Below are 16,118 nucleotides of genomic sequence, written 5' to 3'. Positions count from 1 at the left end.
TGAAGCCCTGGCTGAAAGGTGTAGATGTAGCATGATTAAAATGTTTTTTAGAGTCAGACTTTGGAACATGCAAAGGCATGGTAGTGGTGGGTCTGTCTTTAACTCAGCAACAAGAAGCCTCTTGAGAGTTATTTATTTTTGAACCATACAAAAATATTTTAGGAAAGCTTGTTAACTGTCCTATGTCATTCCAGCAACAGTAACATCAAGTCCATAGAAACAGAAACAGAAAACTTATTTTAATATTAAAAAAATAGCAATTGTTTTATTGTCTGTGTCATAGAAGAAACAGAACTGTCTTTTATTTCCAATTAATGTAGTTGACGTAATGTACTCTTAATTCCTGAATCTAAAGTTTAAAGAATAAAGAGAAATAAATACAGGTACCTTCTTATAAGACAGATGGAATTTTTCTCTACTTTAAAAGGACAAGGATGCTTCCCCCACCTCCCACCCCCATTAGGAACGTATTAGACTCTGATACCCCCGGAAAAAGGAAGGGGTTGGGGATGAAGGGGTTAAACAAACAACCTCAAAGAGGAATGGAAATTAGTAGAATAGCAATGTCTTCCAGGTAGAAGGAGAATTGAGCAAGGCATTCCAACTGATCTTATTTACTTTTCTAGACAACGACTGGGATTTGTCAAGATCAGCAGATCTTGAAATAATCACTTATCACAGTATCTTAGTTTCTTCATCTACAAAACAGAGATAACCTGGCATAGAATATAAAAGGGATGCCAAGTGTTTCATAGAAAGAGATTTGATTTTTTACTTAATGTCTTGTATCCATGGAAAGATTTGCCTCAATAATAGTAGCAGAACCATTTATTAAGCACATTGAATATACTTCTAGGCACTGGAAAGATGTTTTGCATACTTTTTCGCATTTGATCCTCACAACAACCCTACTAGATAGATGGATTTTATCCCCAGTTGATAGAATCTGAGACCAGAGATGTTAACTCACTTTCTCAATGTCAAAAGTCTAGGAAGGCACAGAGCCAGGATTCAAACTCACATCTCTCAGGTCTGTAGGGATCTCAAATGTATGACTCACGTGCTGCAAAGCTCAATTCCTGTGCCATGACAGACATTACTAATTGATTACAGTACTCACTTTGGAATCTCTTGGGGCAACCGTACTGATTGGTGGGGAGGTAAAGCCCATTTGCCCTTCTAAAGCCTATACTCCATAACAGTAGTCCTCATGGCCTCATCTTCAGGGATTCTGATTTAATAGGTCTTGGGTTGAACCCCACATCTTTATTTTTAAGGACTCTCTGGGTGATTCTGATGATAGCCAGGTTTGGTGTCCACTGCTTTCTGAACCTATGTTCAATGAGGTTAGATCTTTTTGTTTCTCTATTTTTTTGGTCTATGGGTTTCTGAAATAGAGGAAAGAACTAAGGAAATCACTTTAGGAGGGAAAGGCAATTATTAACGGGCTGCTATTTATGGAATATCTACTAGATGAAAGGCAGGGCTAGTATCTTCTTTTTCTTATGCAAACCACCAAAACTCTGGAAGGAGGAACTGGTCATACTTTTCTGTGCCAAACATCTAGAGAATTTTAGCGATATATGAATGTCCCCCTTCAAGTGTGACTGTGATGAGTTTAGAGGAAGAAAGCCCTCTTAGTTATGTTCTGAGAAGCCCCTATTGGAGGAGTATGGATTATGAAGAAAAGTAAGTGAAACTCTTACAATTGATGACTCATTACCAATCCCACTCCTTTAATTCATAACAATTTGATTAACAACCTTCCCCTCTCCCTCCCCACCCCCCAAAAATGACTAAATGTGGTAGATTACAAACCTGATGAGAAGAAGCAGCAATGCTCCATTAATATTTATAAATGTCTCAATGCTTATATTTCCCATCTATTTAGAAAATCAGCCCAAGTAATTAAGGAGTATGGGGAATTACAAAGATGAAAACTTTAGGAAAACACTGTGCATAGAAGTTATCAACACTATTTTACTTTTACTGTTTCATCTTAATGACTTAATTTTCCATGGACAGCGTTTTTAAAATGTACATTTCTGGATTAAAGAAAAAACTTCATTATCATCCAAGCAAAACAGGTATTTTTCAAATAGTAAACTTACATCTTTGGCTTCTCCACAAGGTATCAAAAGTGTTTACTTCCAATGATTTTCACCATCATCTCAGGCAACGCATTTGATCCACGGGCAGTCTTCCAAACTGAAGACATAATTCTCAAAACCTCTTCAAATCCTTGGGGGTGGAAAATAAGTAAAACTCTTTCTCTGGATTTTCCACTAGGCAGCTGTAGCATCCTTGTCAATAATAACAACAACAATAATAATAGCGAGACCAAGTGCTTTACCTATATTATTATTTCAGTATTTCTAATAAAATCATGAGAAAGATACTCTTAATTACTATTATCATTCTTGTCTTACAGTTGAGGGAACAGGCATAATGTAGCTAAGTAACTTATCCAATGTCACATAACAGTAATTAGCAAAGTTGGGAATTCCACCTAAGAGGGCTGTAAAACTGGTTGACAGCCATTCGGTGACCCTGCCTTCCTGTACTACAAGTCAAGTGACAGGATTCTTGTGAGGTCAGAGAGGAAACCAGGGCTTTAGAGGGACGTGCGAAGAACTCAAATTCAGTTTTGAAGCTCAGTTTCCCCATTTATGAAACTAGAATTATTCCAGTTCTGCTCTCTGGATTTAGGGATAAGCCAATGAGATCATGCATCTGAAGGAGCACTGTGCATAGAAAAGGGGATTTTTCTCGTTATCACTGATCTGTTTCTGCAACAATGCAGTGGATCTAAAATTGAGATCCAGCTCTAGATATTCATTGTATGTTTAAACAGCTGTGATGCCAGGGGAAACTTAGAAGTTCTATAAACCTGGTCCCAGGCTAACCATTCCCTATCAGAGGCTCTCAGAGATTGAAAGCCTTTTAGAAATCATTCTAATCCAAATGCTCCCTCTACAGACTGGGAAACCAAGACCCAGAGAGGGTGTTATTTGACCAAGGTCACACAGCGAGTGAGAGCATACCTGTTTCCAGTACTCTGGTCTGATAAGTAGACCAGGGTTCTTCCCCAAACCCTAGCTTCACTTAGTGTGTGGTGAGCAATAGGACCTGCTCTGCGAGGGTAGCCCCATCCCTACAACTTCTTTGAAGCTACCTGGAAACTTCAAGGACCAGAATTTGTGATTATGGGGGTCCTCTCTACCCAGCAGCTGCGTGTCAATCCTTTCCCTGGAGAGCTCAGAGGGGGCAGCCTTACCGCTAGGGCGGCTCAGGGGTGCGTGGTCAGTGCTTCTCCCCAGGATCCCGACCTACGGAAGCCTGTGGGGACCGGGGTGGGGCGGGAGACCGGAGCCCAGGAGTCGGGCCAATCACAGGGCCCCGCTCCTGGGCGGAGGCTGCACCAGCCCCCGGTCGCTAAGGACGCAGAGGGCTGTTGCTGGGCGGGGACCAGATCGCCCACCTGCGGGAGGCTGGGGCCTTCTCCGCGGGTGCCCAGGGTGTGGCTGCTGAGAGGCGAATAGTCTGGATGTTTTTTTCAAACCTGGTCTTTGGAACTTCCTCAAAGATCTGTGAGCGTCCTTCTTGAAGTCCATCTCTCTCACTTGTGTGGTCACGTCTGTCCCGCTCTTTCCCTTAAGCGTCATTTTCCTTTATGAAGTGTGCACGCAGCTGGGAATCTTACACTTGTCGCTTCACATCCAGGCTCTTCCACTGTATGGCTTTGGATAAATCCCTTCTTTTCCCTGAGGTTCAGTGTCACAACTGCAAAATGGAGGAAAAGTACTAACAGGGGCATAAAGGTAAGTTGGTGATGCAATTAAATAATAATATTAAAAAAATAATTTTGAGTGATATCCACCTGCCACATCCCTCATTTGAGCCAGATAAATATTACCTTATAAGTTAACAATTACCAATAAAATAACTTTATTTCGATTTTAAAGATTAAGAATACAAGGCTTGGGGTAATTTCGATTTTAAAGATTAAGAATACAAGGCTTGGGGTATTGAGAAATTACCCAAGACCATACGGAGGTAATTGACAGAGGCAAGATTTGAATATAAACCTACATATATCCAAACTTTCTAGGCCTTCTTTATTATGCTAAAAGTCTTCAGCAAATGTGGGTAAAGGCACTTTAAACTGACTCCAGAATGGTGTTATTTCCATTAGCAGCAGGAGCAGTCCCAGCATCCACAACCCCTGCCTCCTGCCCTCTAGCTGTATTGTGTTTTGTGCTTTACTGTATCATCTACTGGCACATGCTGCCAGAGATGGATGATATACTGGGCTCCCCTCCAGGGCTCACTCTCTAGTGGGCAAGACATACGGGCATATTCTATGATATACAAAGTGCCAGGGGAGTAGAGGAGAGGGGGCAGCTCCCTTCTCACTCCCCCAGTCCAGCTTTCACGTTGTCACCAGATCAGTCCTCCCAAGGTACAACTCTCATAAGCCCCCTCCTCTAGTCCAATGTCTCAAAGGCCTCCCTTCAGCCATGGAGGATGTCCATGGTTTCAAAGTCTTCTGTGCCCTGGCTTCAAGCTAGACCTAACTCGCTATCCCACTACTTCTCTCAGACTTGCTAAACTCCATTCAACCTGGTCCACTCACTGGCCTGAATCTGCCTTTCATTTCTCTGCCCCTGTGCCTTTGTTCATTCTCTTCCCTCTGTCTACAATACCCTTCTGTTTCCTCATTGTGTCAGCCTGCTCTCCATTCTTTAAGTTCCATCTCAAATGGCCAAAAGTATGTGCCTGGGAATCAGATACCTTGGGTTCAAGTCCTGGCTCTACTATTTCAATGTGATCTTACTCAATTCACTTAATGTCTTTATACCTTAGTTTCATCTTCTATAAAATGAGGGTGATGTTTTGTAAAGATCAATTGAGTTACATAAATAAGGCATTTAGAACAATGCCTGACACGTAAGGAGCAATATAAATGTTGGCTCTCATCATTATTATAATTACCTGTCAAGAAGCCAAACCAGATCCCAGAAGCTGAAAAGGATTTCTCCATTCTCTGTATAATTTGGTTTCTCTTTTATAAAACGTGTCTTTCTTTGCCTGTTTGCATCAGTTATCATGCCTTCCAGGACGACGCTTGTGGTAGGCTGAGTAATGGCCCCCCAGATGTTCACATCCTAATCCTTGGAAGCTATTAATGTTACCTTCTGTGGCAAAAGGGGCTGCGGATGTGATTAAGTTAAGGATCTTGAGATTGAGGAGATTATCTTGGATTATCCAAGTGGGTCCAAATATAATCACAAATGTCCTTAAAAGAGGCAGGCAGTAGGAGATTTGACTACAGAAGAGGAAGTAAGAGATATGACCTTGAAAGCAAAGGGTTAGAGTGATTTGAAGAAGAGGTCCTGAGCCAAAGAATGCAGGTGGTCTCCAGAAGCTAGGAAAGGCAAGGAAACAGATTCTCCTCTAGGGCCTCCAGAAGGGACCACAGCCTGCTGATCCCTAGACTTTAGTCTCACTTTAGTGAGACTGCTTTTGGGCATCTGGCCTCCGATTTGTGTTGTTATAAACCACCAAGTTTGTGATAATGTATTTATTATAACAGCCATAAGAAATGAATGCAATGCCACTGAAGGATCTACTTCTTTATAGACCTGGTCATGCTCTATGGCTTGAATAGGCTGAACAGTTCTCATCAATGGTTAGTACACAGATATCAGAGGATAAAGAAGTCTTCTATCTGCCCACAGCTTAGTAACCTGTGAGGATAAGGTGTTGAGGCTGCTGGCAGAGATCTATATCAACACATACTACCTTTTTCTCAGTAGAAGAGGAGGAAGCCAGATCAGAACTGAAAATAGAGCCAGTGTGTGAAAGGTGACAAGACAAAGAGCCTAGATCCAGCTATACCTGAAGCTAGAGTCTAGAATTCCCCAACAGAGGAGAGATAAATTTCCCTTTTACTTAGGATATTTTGAGATGGGCCTCATTAATCTTTACCCAGAGAGTTCTGACTAATACAGAGACTCTTAAACTTCATGTTGCTAAGGTTTATATGTGGGGCGCAGTCAAAAGATTGAATGACATTTTAAGTTTCACTATAAATCCTGTGATAAAGCTTGACGGAGTAAATTGATCTTGATCAAATCTGATATTCTACTAAAGACTATCCTTTGACCTTATCTTGACTTAGAGGTTTTATAAATGCTAACTAGAAACATAATGGCATTGGAGGGAGGCTTTCCATAATGCAGCTGTTCTATCAGTTTGGAGGTATTTAGATGAAATTTGATATATTTTTTCAGACCCCAGGGAGCCTTTGATTTGCCATTTCCTAGCCAAGTGACCTTGAACAAACAATTTAACTCTTTTATCTTTAAGGTAGAGACAAGCAATAACTACAGTCAGAGCTGCAAAGAAAATCTAGGTGTGTTTGACTCTAGAAGTAGCCTTTATAACCACAACTCCACACCTCCTCTGTGGGTGTTAGTTAGCCATTGTTGTTGTTATTATTGCTACTATTAATGTTAACGTTTTTATTGGCATTGCTTTAAGGCTCTAAGTCCCTTAGAGAAGCAGATTCTGTGACAGAATTCTTAAGAAGGAATGGCCTTTTCTTATCCGGGATTTTTTTTTTTACTTCACGCTCTGCTTTATGAAATGACATAACCAGGAAACATCTCTCCGGTGGTTTATATTAAACAAGACAAAACAAAAAGCTATGCAATAAACGTCTCCATAAGATTAAATACTGCGGTTAAAACTGCCTTCCTAGAATTCAACAGCTTTAGATTACGAGTCACCAGAGAAAGATTCCAGAGAAACATCTCCATCCAATAGAGTCAGCTCTCTCCCCTTCACCCCCCATAAAGATGAATAGCTGTAATAAGGGGACCAAAGAATGCCCCCACCTAAAACTTCATGATTTTACATTTACCATCAAACAGACTAAGGAAGAGGAAAAAATTGTCTCCAGTGTTTGGTTTTTGCCCATATAAGTCAGAACAGAATGAGATTATAAATAGGAAGCAATAAAACACTGCTCTTTTGAACAGTTTATTCAAAGATCTATAAAACTGAGGCATTTTACATTGAAGTCCCTGTCCAAAAAGAGAAGGGACAAATACGAATGTAAGATGAGCTGTGTTGCAAAGAATATGGGGTATTATACTTATTTTTTTTTTGGCCAAAGAAACATACAGGACCCAAGCCAATGATCTTTATGACTAATGGAGGATGTCAGGTAAAAAGATGAATGAGAGCAGGCTGATTTTAGAACAGAATGCAAATATGGCCAAGTTTCTTTCCTCTTTAAAATGCTCTCATGGCTCTGGAAAAACAAGGTCATGTAGCATACTACATGGGTTGACTTTGGGCCCTATATTAGTTTACTAGTGTTACCATAACAAGTACTACACAGTGGGTGGATTAAAAACAGAAATTTATTGTTTCACAGTTCTGGAGGCTAGAAGTCCAAGAAGGTGTCAGCAGAGTTGGTGCCTTCTGAGGGTGGTGAGGCAGAATCTCTTCCATGCCTGCGTCCTTGCTTCTAGTGGTTTATTGACAATATTTGGTGTTCCCTTGGCTTGTAATTTCTGCCTTCATGTTCATGTGGCATTTCCCTGTGTGCACACATGTGCTCACTCTACTCCAATATAACCTCATCTTACCTCTGCAGTCATTCTATTTCCATATAAGGTCGTATTCTGAGATATTGGGGGTTAGGATTTCAATGTGTGAATTTGGGTGGCATACAATTTGCTATTGACGGACTATTCATGCTCCTCCCCCATCCATATGTTGAATCCCTAACCCCCAACGTGATGGTATTTGGGGAGAGGACTTTGGGAGGTAATTAGGTTTAGATGAGGTCATGGGATTGGTGCACTTATGAGGAAAGAAGGGACCAGAGCTCTTTCTCTTCATCCCGTGAGGATACAGCAGGAAAGTGTACCTCTGCAAACCAGGAAGAGGGTTCTTAACGGGAACTGAAATGGCTGGCACCTTGATTTTGGACTTCCCAGACTTCAGAACTTGAGAAGTAAATGGTTGTTGTTTAAACCACTCAATCTATGGTATTTTTGTTATAGTAACTTCAACTAATTAAGGCATAATTCAATCCATAGGAAGGCCTAACTGCTTGGATACGAAATCTGGCTCAGCACTTAGTATGGTGTTACTTCAGGCAAGGTACTTTGCCTTTCTGTAACTTTATTTCTTCATGGGTAGTACCAATGCCTATAATCATGTAAGGTTGAAAGGAATTAACAAACGTTTAGGATAGTATTTGGTATATGGTAAGGGTTTGTCTTTAGCCTTCCTCCTTAGGATGATATACATGTTCTTTCTTTCTTTCTTTATAAATGTATTTATTTATTATTTATTTTTGACTGTGTTGGGTCTTTGCTGCTGCGCGTGGGCTTTCTCTAGTTGTGGAGAGCGCAGGCTACTCTTCGTTGCGGTGTGCGGGCTTCTCATTGTGGCAGCTTTTCTTGTTGTGGAGCACAGGCTCTAGGTGCCCTCAGGCTTCAGTAGTTGTGGCACATGGGCTCAGTAGTTGTGGCTCGCGGGCTCTGGAGCACAAGCTCAGTAGTTGTGGCACACGAGCTTAGTTGCTCCCTGGCATGCGGGATCTTCCCGGACCAGGGCTTGAACCCGAGTCCCCTGCATTGGCAGGTGGATTCTTAACCACTGCACCACCAGGGAAGTCCCACATGTTCTTTATTATGGCCTCCTTGGTTTGGCTGTTACTCACTTCTCCAATTCCCTCTCCCTCTCTTTCTCCCCAACTGAAGCTGCACCAAGTTGCCTGCAGTTCCTTAAAAACCTCCCATGGAGTTTTATCCCTCATGCCTTTGCAGAAGTTGTTGCTTTTGCTTGAAATGTTTTTCCTCATGACCTTGTTTCTTTCAAGATAAGATTGAATGTTACCAATTCTGTGAAGTTATTTGTTCTCAGTGTCCCTAGGCAGGTAGGTCTGCTCTCTTCAGTAAACTAGCAGTCTAAATGAACCCATGGGTTAAATCCAATTCACCTGCCTTCACTAATCAAGGTTATTTTAAGATTTGCTTGTTCTCCAAGCAGCATGTCCTCCAAGCAGCATGTAGCCTGAGCAATAAGATGTTTGCCTGAGCTGTTTTCTAGGACTTGGAGTCAGCTGTGTCTAGTTTGAGCTGAGCCAGTTAAGACTCGATAAGACCACCGACCCTTCAACTGGGCATGCGCGAGTGTCCACTCAGTGATCTTTTGAACGTGCAGAGGCTTATAGCTCTTAGTTACGCCTGCGCAGAACAACCATTGTTGCACCTTTTCCCAATCACCTTTCTCCGCTTCCCATGCCTCAGGCCTACCACTTCATTATTCATTATCCCATAAATACCCCAAGCCCCTTACCTTCTGTGCGGGGAGGTAGATTTGAGATTTGTTTTTCTGTCTCCTTGCTTGGCTGCCTTATGAACAAACCCTCTTTGCTGCAAACTTCAGAGTCTCTGCATTTTGGCTTGCTGTTCATCTGCAAAATGAACCTGGTTTGTAATATTAACACTTATTGCTCTCAATTGTAATTACTGGTTTATTATCTTTTTTCCCTACTCTCTTTCTCTTGTTTATGGTAAATATTATGTCTTATTCATTGTATGGCCAGTTCTAAGCACAGTGCTGGCATGTAGTATGTGATCATAAGTATATTTTAAATATATGAAAGGAAACAAACATATGTTGGATAATTTGTAATAGCATAATACGAATTATGATAAGTAAAGACCATTTAACAAATGATAGCATCTTCTATTTAATATGTCAGTCACTGAATGAGTCACTTATGTGTGGTATCTCATTTAATTTCAGTAATGTTCCTATAAGGGATATATTATTTATTTTTTCTGTTGAGGAATCTGGTCTCAGAATGCTGGATTAGACAGGACTTTTGATGGTAAATAGGAGAAATTCCACTAAAGCCAATGATAGCGAAAGGGGTATTTCTCATGAAACTCGAGTACAGAAGTGAACTCAGGCCTCTGGCACAGTCAGGGACATGGAGATTTTTTTTTTTTTCTTAACCTTTGTCTCTGCTTCTCTGTGTACATAGGCTTCATTTATCCTCTTCTCTGCTATATGTTGGTGTTTTCTGATCCCAGACCATGGGAAAAAGTTATCCCCACAATTCATGAGTTTATATTATTTCCATTCAAGAGACCAGTAAACCTAGAATTCCTTGGTTCCATTTACTAGGGTTGGCCTAGTTTGGGTTAGGCCAATTCATCTGAACCAATGAATTGTTGCACTGAGAGAAAGAAGATAATAGCAGAAAGATAAACAAAATTGTTGGAGGAGCCCTTAGCCTTGAGGAAGAGACAGTATCCAGTAAGTTACAAGGTATAGGAACCTGGTAGAGGTTAGTCTGATAGGAGGTTGAATAATTTGCCCAAGGTCTTGCAGCAAATTAGTGGTAGAACAGTGATTCAAATTCACATCTGTCTGACTCTAAAGTATTGCATCTTCTCCTTGAAGCAACATTTTTAACCTCTAGAGTATAAAAAAAGAGTCCTAGAAAAATGTGGTCTTAATGAAAGGTCCTAGAGAATGACTGCAGACTAGAAGTTCTAAATCACAGAAAGACCATTCTGGTCACCTCTGCCCTGGATTGTTAAGAACATTACCTGATTTTAAGTTTTAACATCTGTAAATCACAGAATTTCAAGGTTGAAAGGAATCTCATAAGTTATGCCCAGTGATTCTGAAGGTCTCAAAGAGGGTATATGGTAGAATTAAGAACACTGACTCTGAGACCAGAAGGTTGGGTTCAAATATCAATTCCACCACTTACTGTTGCATGTCCTTGGGCAATGGGTTTAGCATTTATGCCTTGGTATCCTAATCTGTAAAAGGAGGATCATAACAATAACTACATTATTCTTTTTTTTCAAAGCAATATTTGTTACACACTTATGTGCAGACCCTCTTCTAAGTGTTTTCTATTTACCAACACATTTATTATCATAATAATTCTGTGAGGTAGGGAATATTGTTTGCAATTCAGGAAACTGAGGCAGAGGGAAATTCAATACCTTGTCCTAGATTATACAGTTACTTAGTGGTAGGGCTGGGATTCAAACACATGCAGTCCAGCTTCAGTGCTTATGCACCACCACCATGTTCTACAGCTCCATGCTGCTCTTGGGAAGAAGAAGTGATAAAGTATACATAAAGTGCTTAGCACAGGTCCTGACACACCCTACATTCTCAATAAATGTCAGTGCTGCTGCCATGACTGTCCTCCCAGTTCTAATCTCCTTACTGCCAGCTATGAAACCCAAGTGCCATAAACTCCTCAATTCCTGAATGCTTGTGGGGAAAGAAGGAAGCCTGCTTCATTTCCTAGTACTGCTTCATGGCCTAGAAGAGGGACCTTGTGTAGATGTAGGACTTTTCAATGCCCAGTATCCCCACCCACTTCTAAAATGGCCTGATTGGGATAATGCTCCCTCTTTTTGGTGGGAAGTAAGAAAGTGGTTGAGAGAAGGAACACTTCTTGATAGAGGCCCCAAATGGTCTAAGTTGATTTTATGATAAAACTTACTATATTAGTATCACTGGTATCTATATCTATTAAATATTTATTGGGCATAATTTTAAGGTACCACACTGAGATGTTGAAGATACGATGATGAATCAGATTTGAATGCCCCTCTCAAGATTACCAATCGGAGAGGTAAAATATGCTCATAAATATTCATAATACAGGACTGGAAAGATTAATATTCTTGAAGTGTCCATACTACACGAAGCAATCGCAGATTCAGTGCAATCCCTATCAAAATCCCAATGGCATTTTCCACAGAAATAGAACAAACGATTCTAAAATTTGTATGGAACCACAAAGAAATCTGAATAGCCAAAGCAATCTTGAGATAGAAGAACAAAACTGAAAGCCTCATGTTTCCTGATTTCAAACTGTTATGAAGCTGTCGTAATCAAAACAGCATGGTCTTAACATAAGAACAGGCACATGAATGTCTAGATCAATGGAATAGAATACAGAACCCAGAAGTAAACTCATGCATAGATGGTCAGTTAATTTACAGCAAAGGAGCCAAGATACACAATGGTAAAAACCAGAATCTTCAGTAAATGGTGTTGGGAAAACTGGAGAGCCACATGCAAAAGAATGAAGCTGGAGTATTATCCTACATCATATACAAAAATCAACTCAGAATGGTTTAGACTTGAGCATACCTCCTGAAACCATAAGACTCCTAGAATAAAATATAGGCAGTAAGCTCCTTAATGTTGGCCTTGGATTCGACACTGAAAGTAAAGGCAACAAAAGCAAAGATAAACAAATGGGACTACATTGAATTAAAAAGCTCTGTACAGCAAAGGAAACCAACAACAAAATGAAAAGGATACCTACTAAATGAGAGAAAATATTTGCAAATCATATATTTGATAAGGGGTTAATATCCAAAATATATAAAGAATTCATACAACTCAATAGCAAGTAAAACAAACAATCTAATTATAAGTGGGCAGAGGATCTGATTAGACATTTTTCCAAGAAGATATACATGGCCAGGTACATGAAAAGATGCTCAGCATCACTGATCATCAGGAAAATGCAAGTCAAAACCTCGTTGAGATATCACCTCACATGTGTTAGAATGGCTATTATCAAAAAGGCAAGAAATGACAAGTATTGGTGAGGATGTGGAGAAAAGGGAACCCTTATGTACCGTTAATGGGAATGTAAATTGGTGCGGCCACTATGGAAAGCAGTATGGAGATTCCTCAAAAACTTAAAAACGGAACTAACATATGTTTCCAGCAATTCCATTTCTGGATATTTATCTGAAGAAAATGAAAAACCTAATTTGAAAAGATGTATGCACCCCATGTTCATTGCAGCATTAGTTGCAATAGCCAAGACAGGGAAACAACCTGTATCCATTGATGGATGGATAGAAAAAGAAAATGTGATTGCTGTATCTCTCTATATAGATATAGGAATATTATTCAGCCATATAAAAGAAGGAAATCTTGTCATTTGTAACAAAATGGATGTACTTTGAGGGCATTATGCTAAGTGAAAAAAGTCAGATAGAGAAAAATACTGTATTATATGTGGAATCTAAACAACAAATAAGCAAACAAACAAAAAGTCAAAGCAAAGCAAACTCATAGGTACAGAGAACAGATTGGTGCCTACCAGAGGCGGGGTGGGGTGGGTGAAACAGGTTAAGGGGGTCAAAAGGTACAAACTTCCTGTTATAAAATAAACAAGTCATGGGAATATAATATACAGCATGGTGACTATAGTTTATAATACCATACTGCAGATTTGACAGTTACTGAGTAAGTAGATCTTAAAAGTTCTCATCCCAAGAAAAAAAATTTTGTAACTCTGTGTGGTGATGGATGTTAACTGGACTCTCAATGATCATTTCTCAATGTATACAAACATGGAATCATTATGTTGTACACCTGAAACTAATATGTTATATGTCAATTATACCTCAGTTAAAAAAAGAAGTGATTGTATAAGTGTTCAAAGATATAGATGCAGTGTGGCATTTTTTTCTTCTCCTTTTAAATAAATCCTGTATTTAAATCCAAATCTTTTTTTTTTTTTTTTTTTGGTTGTGCTGGGTCTGTTGCTGTGTGGGCTTTCTCTAGTTGCGGTGAGCGGGGCTACTCTTCGTTGCAGTGCGTGGGCTTCTCATTGCGGTGGCTTCTCTTATTGCAGAGCACGGGCTCTAGGCATGTGGGCTTCAGTAGTTGTGGTGCATGGGCTCAATAGTTGTGGCTCATGGTCTCAGTAGTTGTGGTTTGCGGGCTGTAGAGCACAGGCTCAGTAGTTGTGGCACACGGACTTCGTTGCTCCGCGGCATGTGGAATCTACCCAGACCAGGGCTCGAACCCCTGTCCGCTATAATTGGCAGGCAGATTCTTAACCACTGTGCCACCAAGGAAGCCCTAAACTTTTTAAAAATATATTTATTTATTTGGCTGCGCCGGGTCTTAGTTGTGGCATGTGAGATCTTCGTTGCTATGTGCACACCTTCGTTGTGGCATGTGGGAACTTTAGTTGTGGCATGCTAACTCTTAGTTGAGACATGTGGGATCTAGTTCCCTGATTAGGGATAGAATCCAGGCCCCCTGCATCGGGAGTGCAGAATCTTAGCCACTGGACCACCAGGAAAGTCCCATGGACTTTAAATCTAATTTAAAGTATTAGATTTTATACTCCAATAAAGATGTTAAAAAAAAAAGAAGCATTAGATTTTAGATTATGGAACATTCATGTAATGAACCACAGAGGAGTCATTGGAAGTGACGTAATTAGACATAGACATGTAAAGATGATCACGATATATTAAATTTAAAAACCAAGTTACAAAATTGTATGTGTCATAAATGCCATTTAAAAACATATAGTAAAAATAACATACTCTTGTAATAGAAAAAGAGTTCCGGCAAGACACATTAAAACATTACAGTATATAGTTCAACAATAAAAATATAATTAATTCAGTTAAAAAACAGGCAAAGGATTTGACATATGTATGAATATTACTCGGTCATAAAAAAGAAGGGAATCTTGCCATTTGCTACAACATAGCTGGACCTCGAGGGCATTACGTTCAGTGAAAAAAATCAGACAAAGAAAGACAAGTCCTGTGTGATCTCACTTATTTGTGGAATCTAAAAATAGAAATAAAAAATTTAAAAAAACCCCAAACCCTGAACTCATAGATACAGAGAACAGATTGGTGGTTGCCAGAGGTGGGAGGTGGGCAGGGGTGGTTGAAATGGGTGAAGGGGGTCAAAAAGTACAAACTTCCAGTTATAAAATAAGTCATGAGGATATAATGTACAGAATGGTGACTATAGTTAATAGTACTGTGTTGTATGTTTGAAAGTTGCTAAGAGAGTAGATCTTAAAAGTTCTCATCACAAGAAAAAAAACGTAACTATGTGCAGTGGTAGAAATTAAGTAGCCTGGGGTAATCATTTTACTATACATACATATTTCAAATCTTTATGCTGTGCACCTGAAACTAATATAATGTTATGTGTAAAATAAGCATAATACAAAATATACAGTTAGAAGGAGCAGCAAGAAATATGAAAATCTGAAGGAAGGAGAAATTACTTCAGAATAGTGGGATTAGGGAAGGTTTCATTGGAAGAGTTAGCACATGAGTTGGGCCTTTTAAAGATGGCGATTTGATATGTGTGAAGGGAAGAGACAGTATGCTAGGCAAGGGAACAACATAGATTTAAAAAAAGAGCAAGGAATTGTGAGATGGGGTCAAAGAATGGTGTTTAGTTTCACTTGGAGGATGGTAGAAGGTAATTTCGGAAGGTAGGTTTGGGCCAGTTTGTAGAAGACGTTGAGTATGAGATTAAAATGCATATATTACTTTGGATTAGGACAGAAGGATGTGTATGCTATTTTATGGTATGAGTGAAATGACCTCACCCACAGCGTTAGTCAGGAGGGTCCAAGTTATGTCTCTTACGTTGTTAAGAGATGATATTTAAATTTCAGTGGCTTAAGAAAACAAAAGTCAAAAGTTTATTTTTATTTATGCAAATTCTGCCGTGGATTTGGGCAATTCTCCAGGACAATTATCCTCTGTGTGTTGTTTGGCTCCACAGTCTGGTCTCTGTGGACACTGTGGCACCTTCATGTTAACACAGGCTTCCACAATGGCTGTTGCAAGAAAAAAGTTCTGAAAGGTTACCCATCTGGAACTAAGTTACTTTGTTCTAGAAGCCACACACACACTGCTTCTGCTTACAGCTCATTGGCCAGATGAGTACCGTGGCCCTTCCAAATGCAAGCGGGGCCTGGGAAGTATGGTCTCTGTGTGTCTGGAAATGGGGAGGACATGGATACTGAGGAGCCCTAGTAATGTCCACCACACCCAGACTTGCAGAAAATCACTGTGATTCAGAACAAGATTGTATTTACAAACAAAATAGACATACGTAAGGCTTCTAATACTCTATTAACAGAAATTTCCCCATCTGTTGCATTTACAACTTTCAAATGAAGGAAATATTGTTTACGGTTTATCCACCCACAACGTATAATGAGAGGAAGACAGCTACTTATCTCTGTA

General features: G+C 39.9%; 1 protein-coding gene across 1 annotated transcript in view; it reads right to left on the bottom strand.

Moving 5' to 3' along the window:
- The window catches only part of C1H1orf87 (chromosome 1 C1orf87 homolog), a 122,645-nt gene extending 120,091 nt beyond the window's left edge, over window positions 1-2,554 (bottom strand). Inside the window, 1 exon segment of the mRNA XM_089921870.1 lies at window positions 2,112-2,554. Within this exon segment, the coding sequence (XP_089777996.1) occupies window positions 2,112-2,302 (191 nt within the window). The 5' untranslated portion in view covers window positions 2,303-2,554.
- Between the last annotated feature and the right edge of the window lie 13,564 nt (window positions 2,555-16,118).

Source organism: Delphinapterus leucas, chromosome 1 (genome assembly GCF_059928025.1).
Source record: "Delphinapterus leucas isolate spDelLeu-1000000601 "Yukka" chromosome 1, BTC_Dleu_Yukka2, whole genome shotgun sequence".
Taxonomy (NCBI): domain Eukaryota; kingdom Metazoa; phylum Chordata; class Mammalia; order Artiodactyla; family Monodontidae; genus Delphinapterus; species Delphinapterus leucas.
This window is presented reverse-complemented; position numbering and strand designations above follow the sequence as displayed.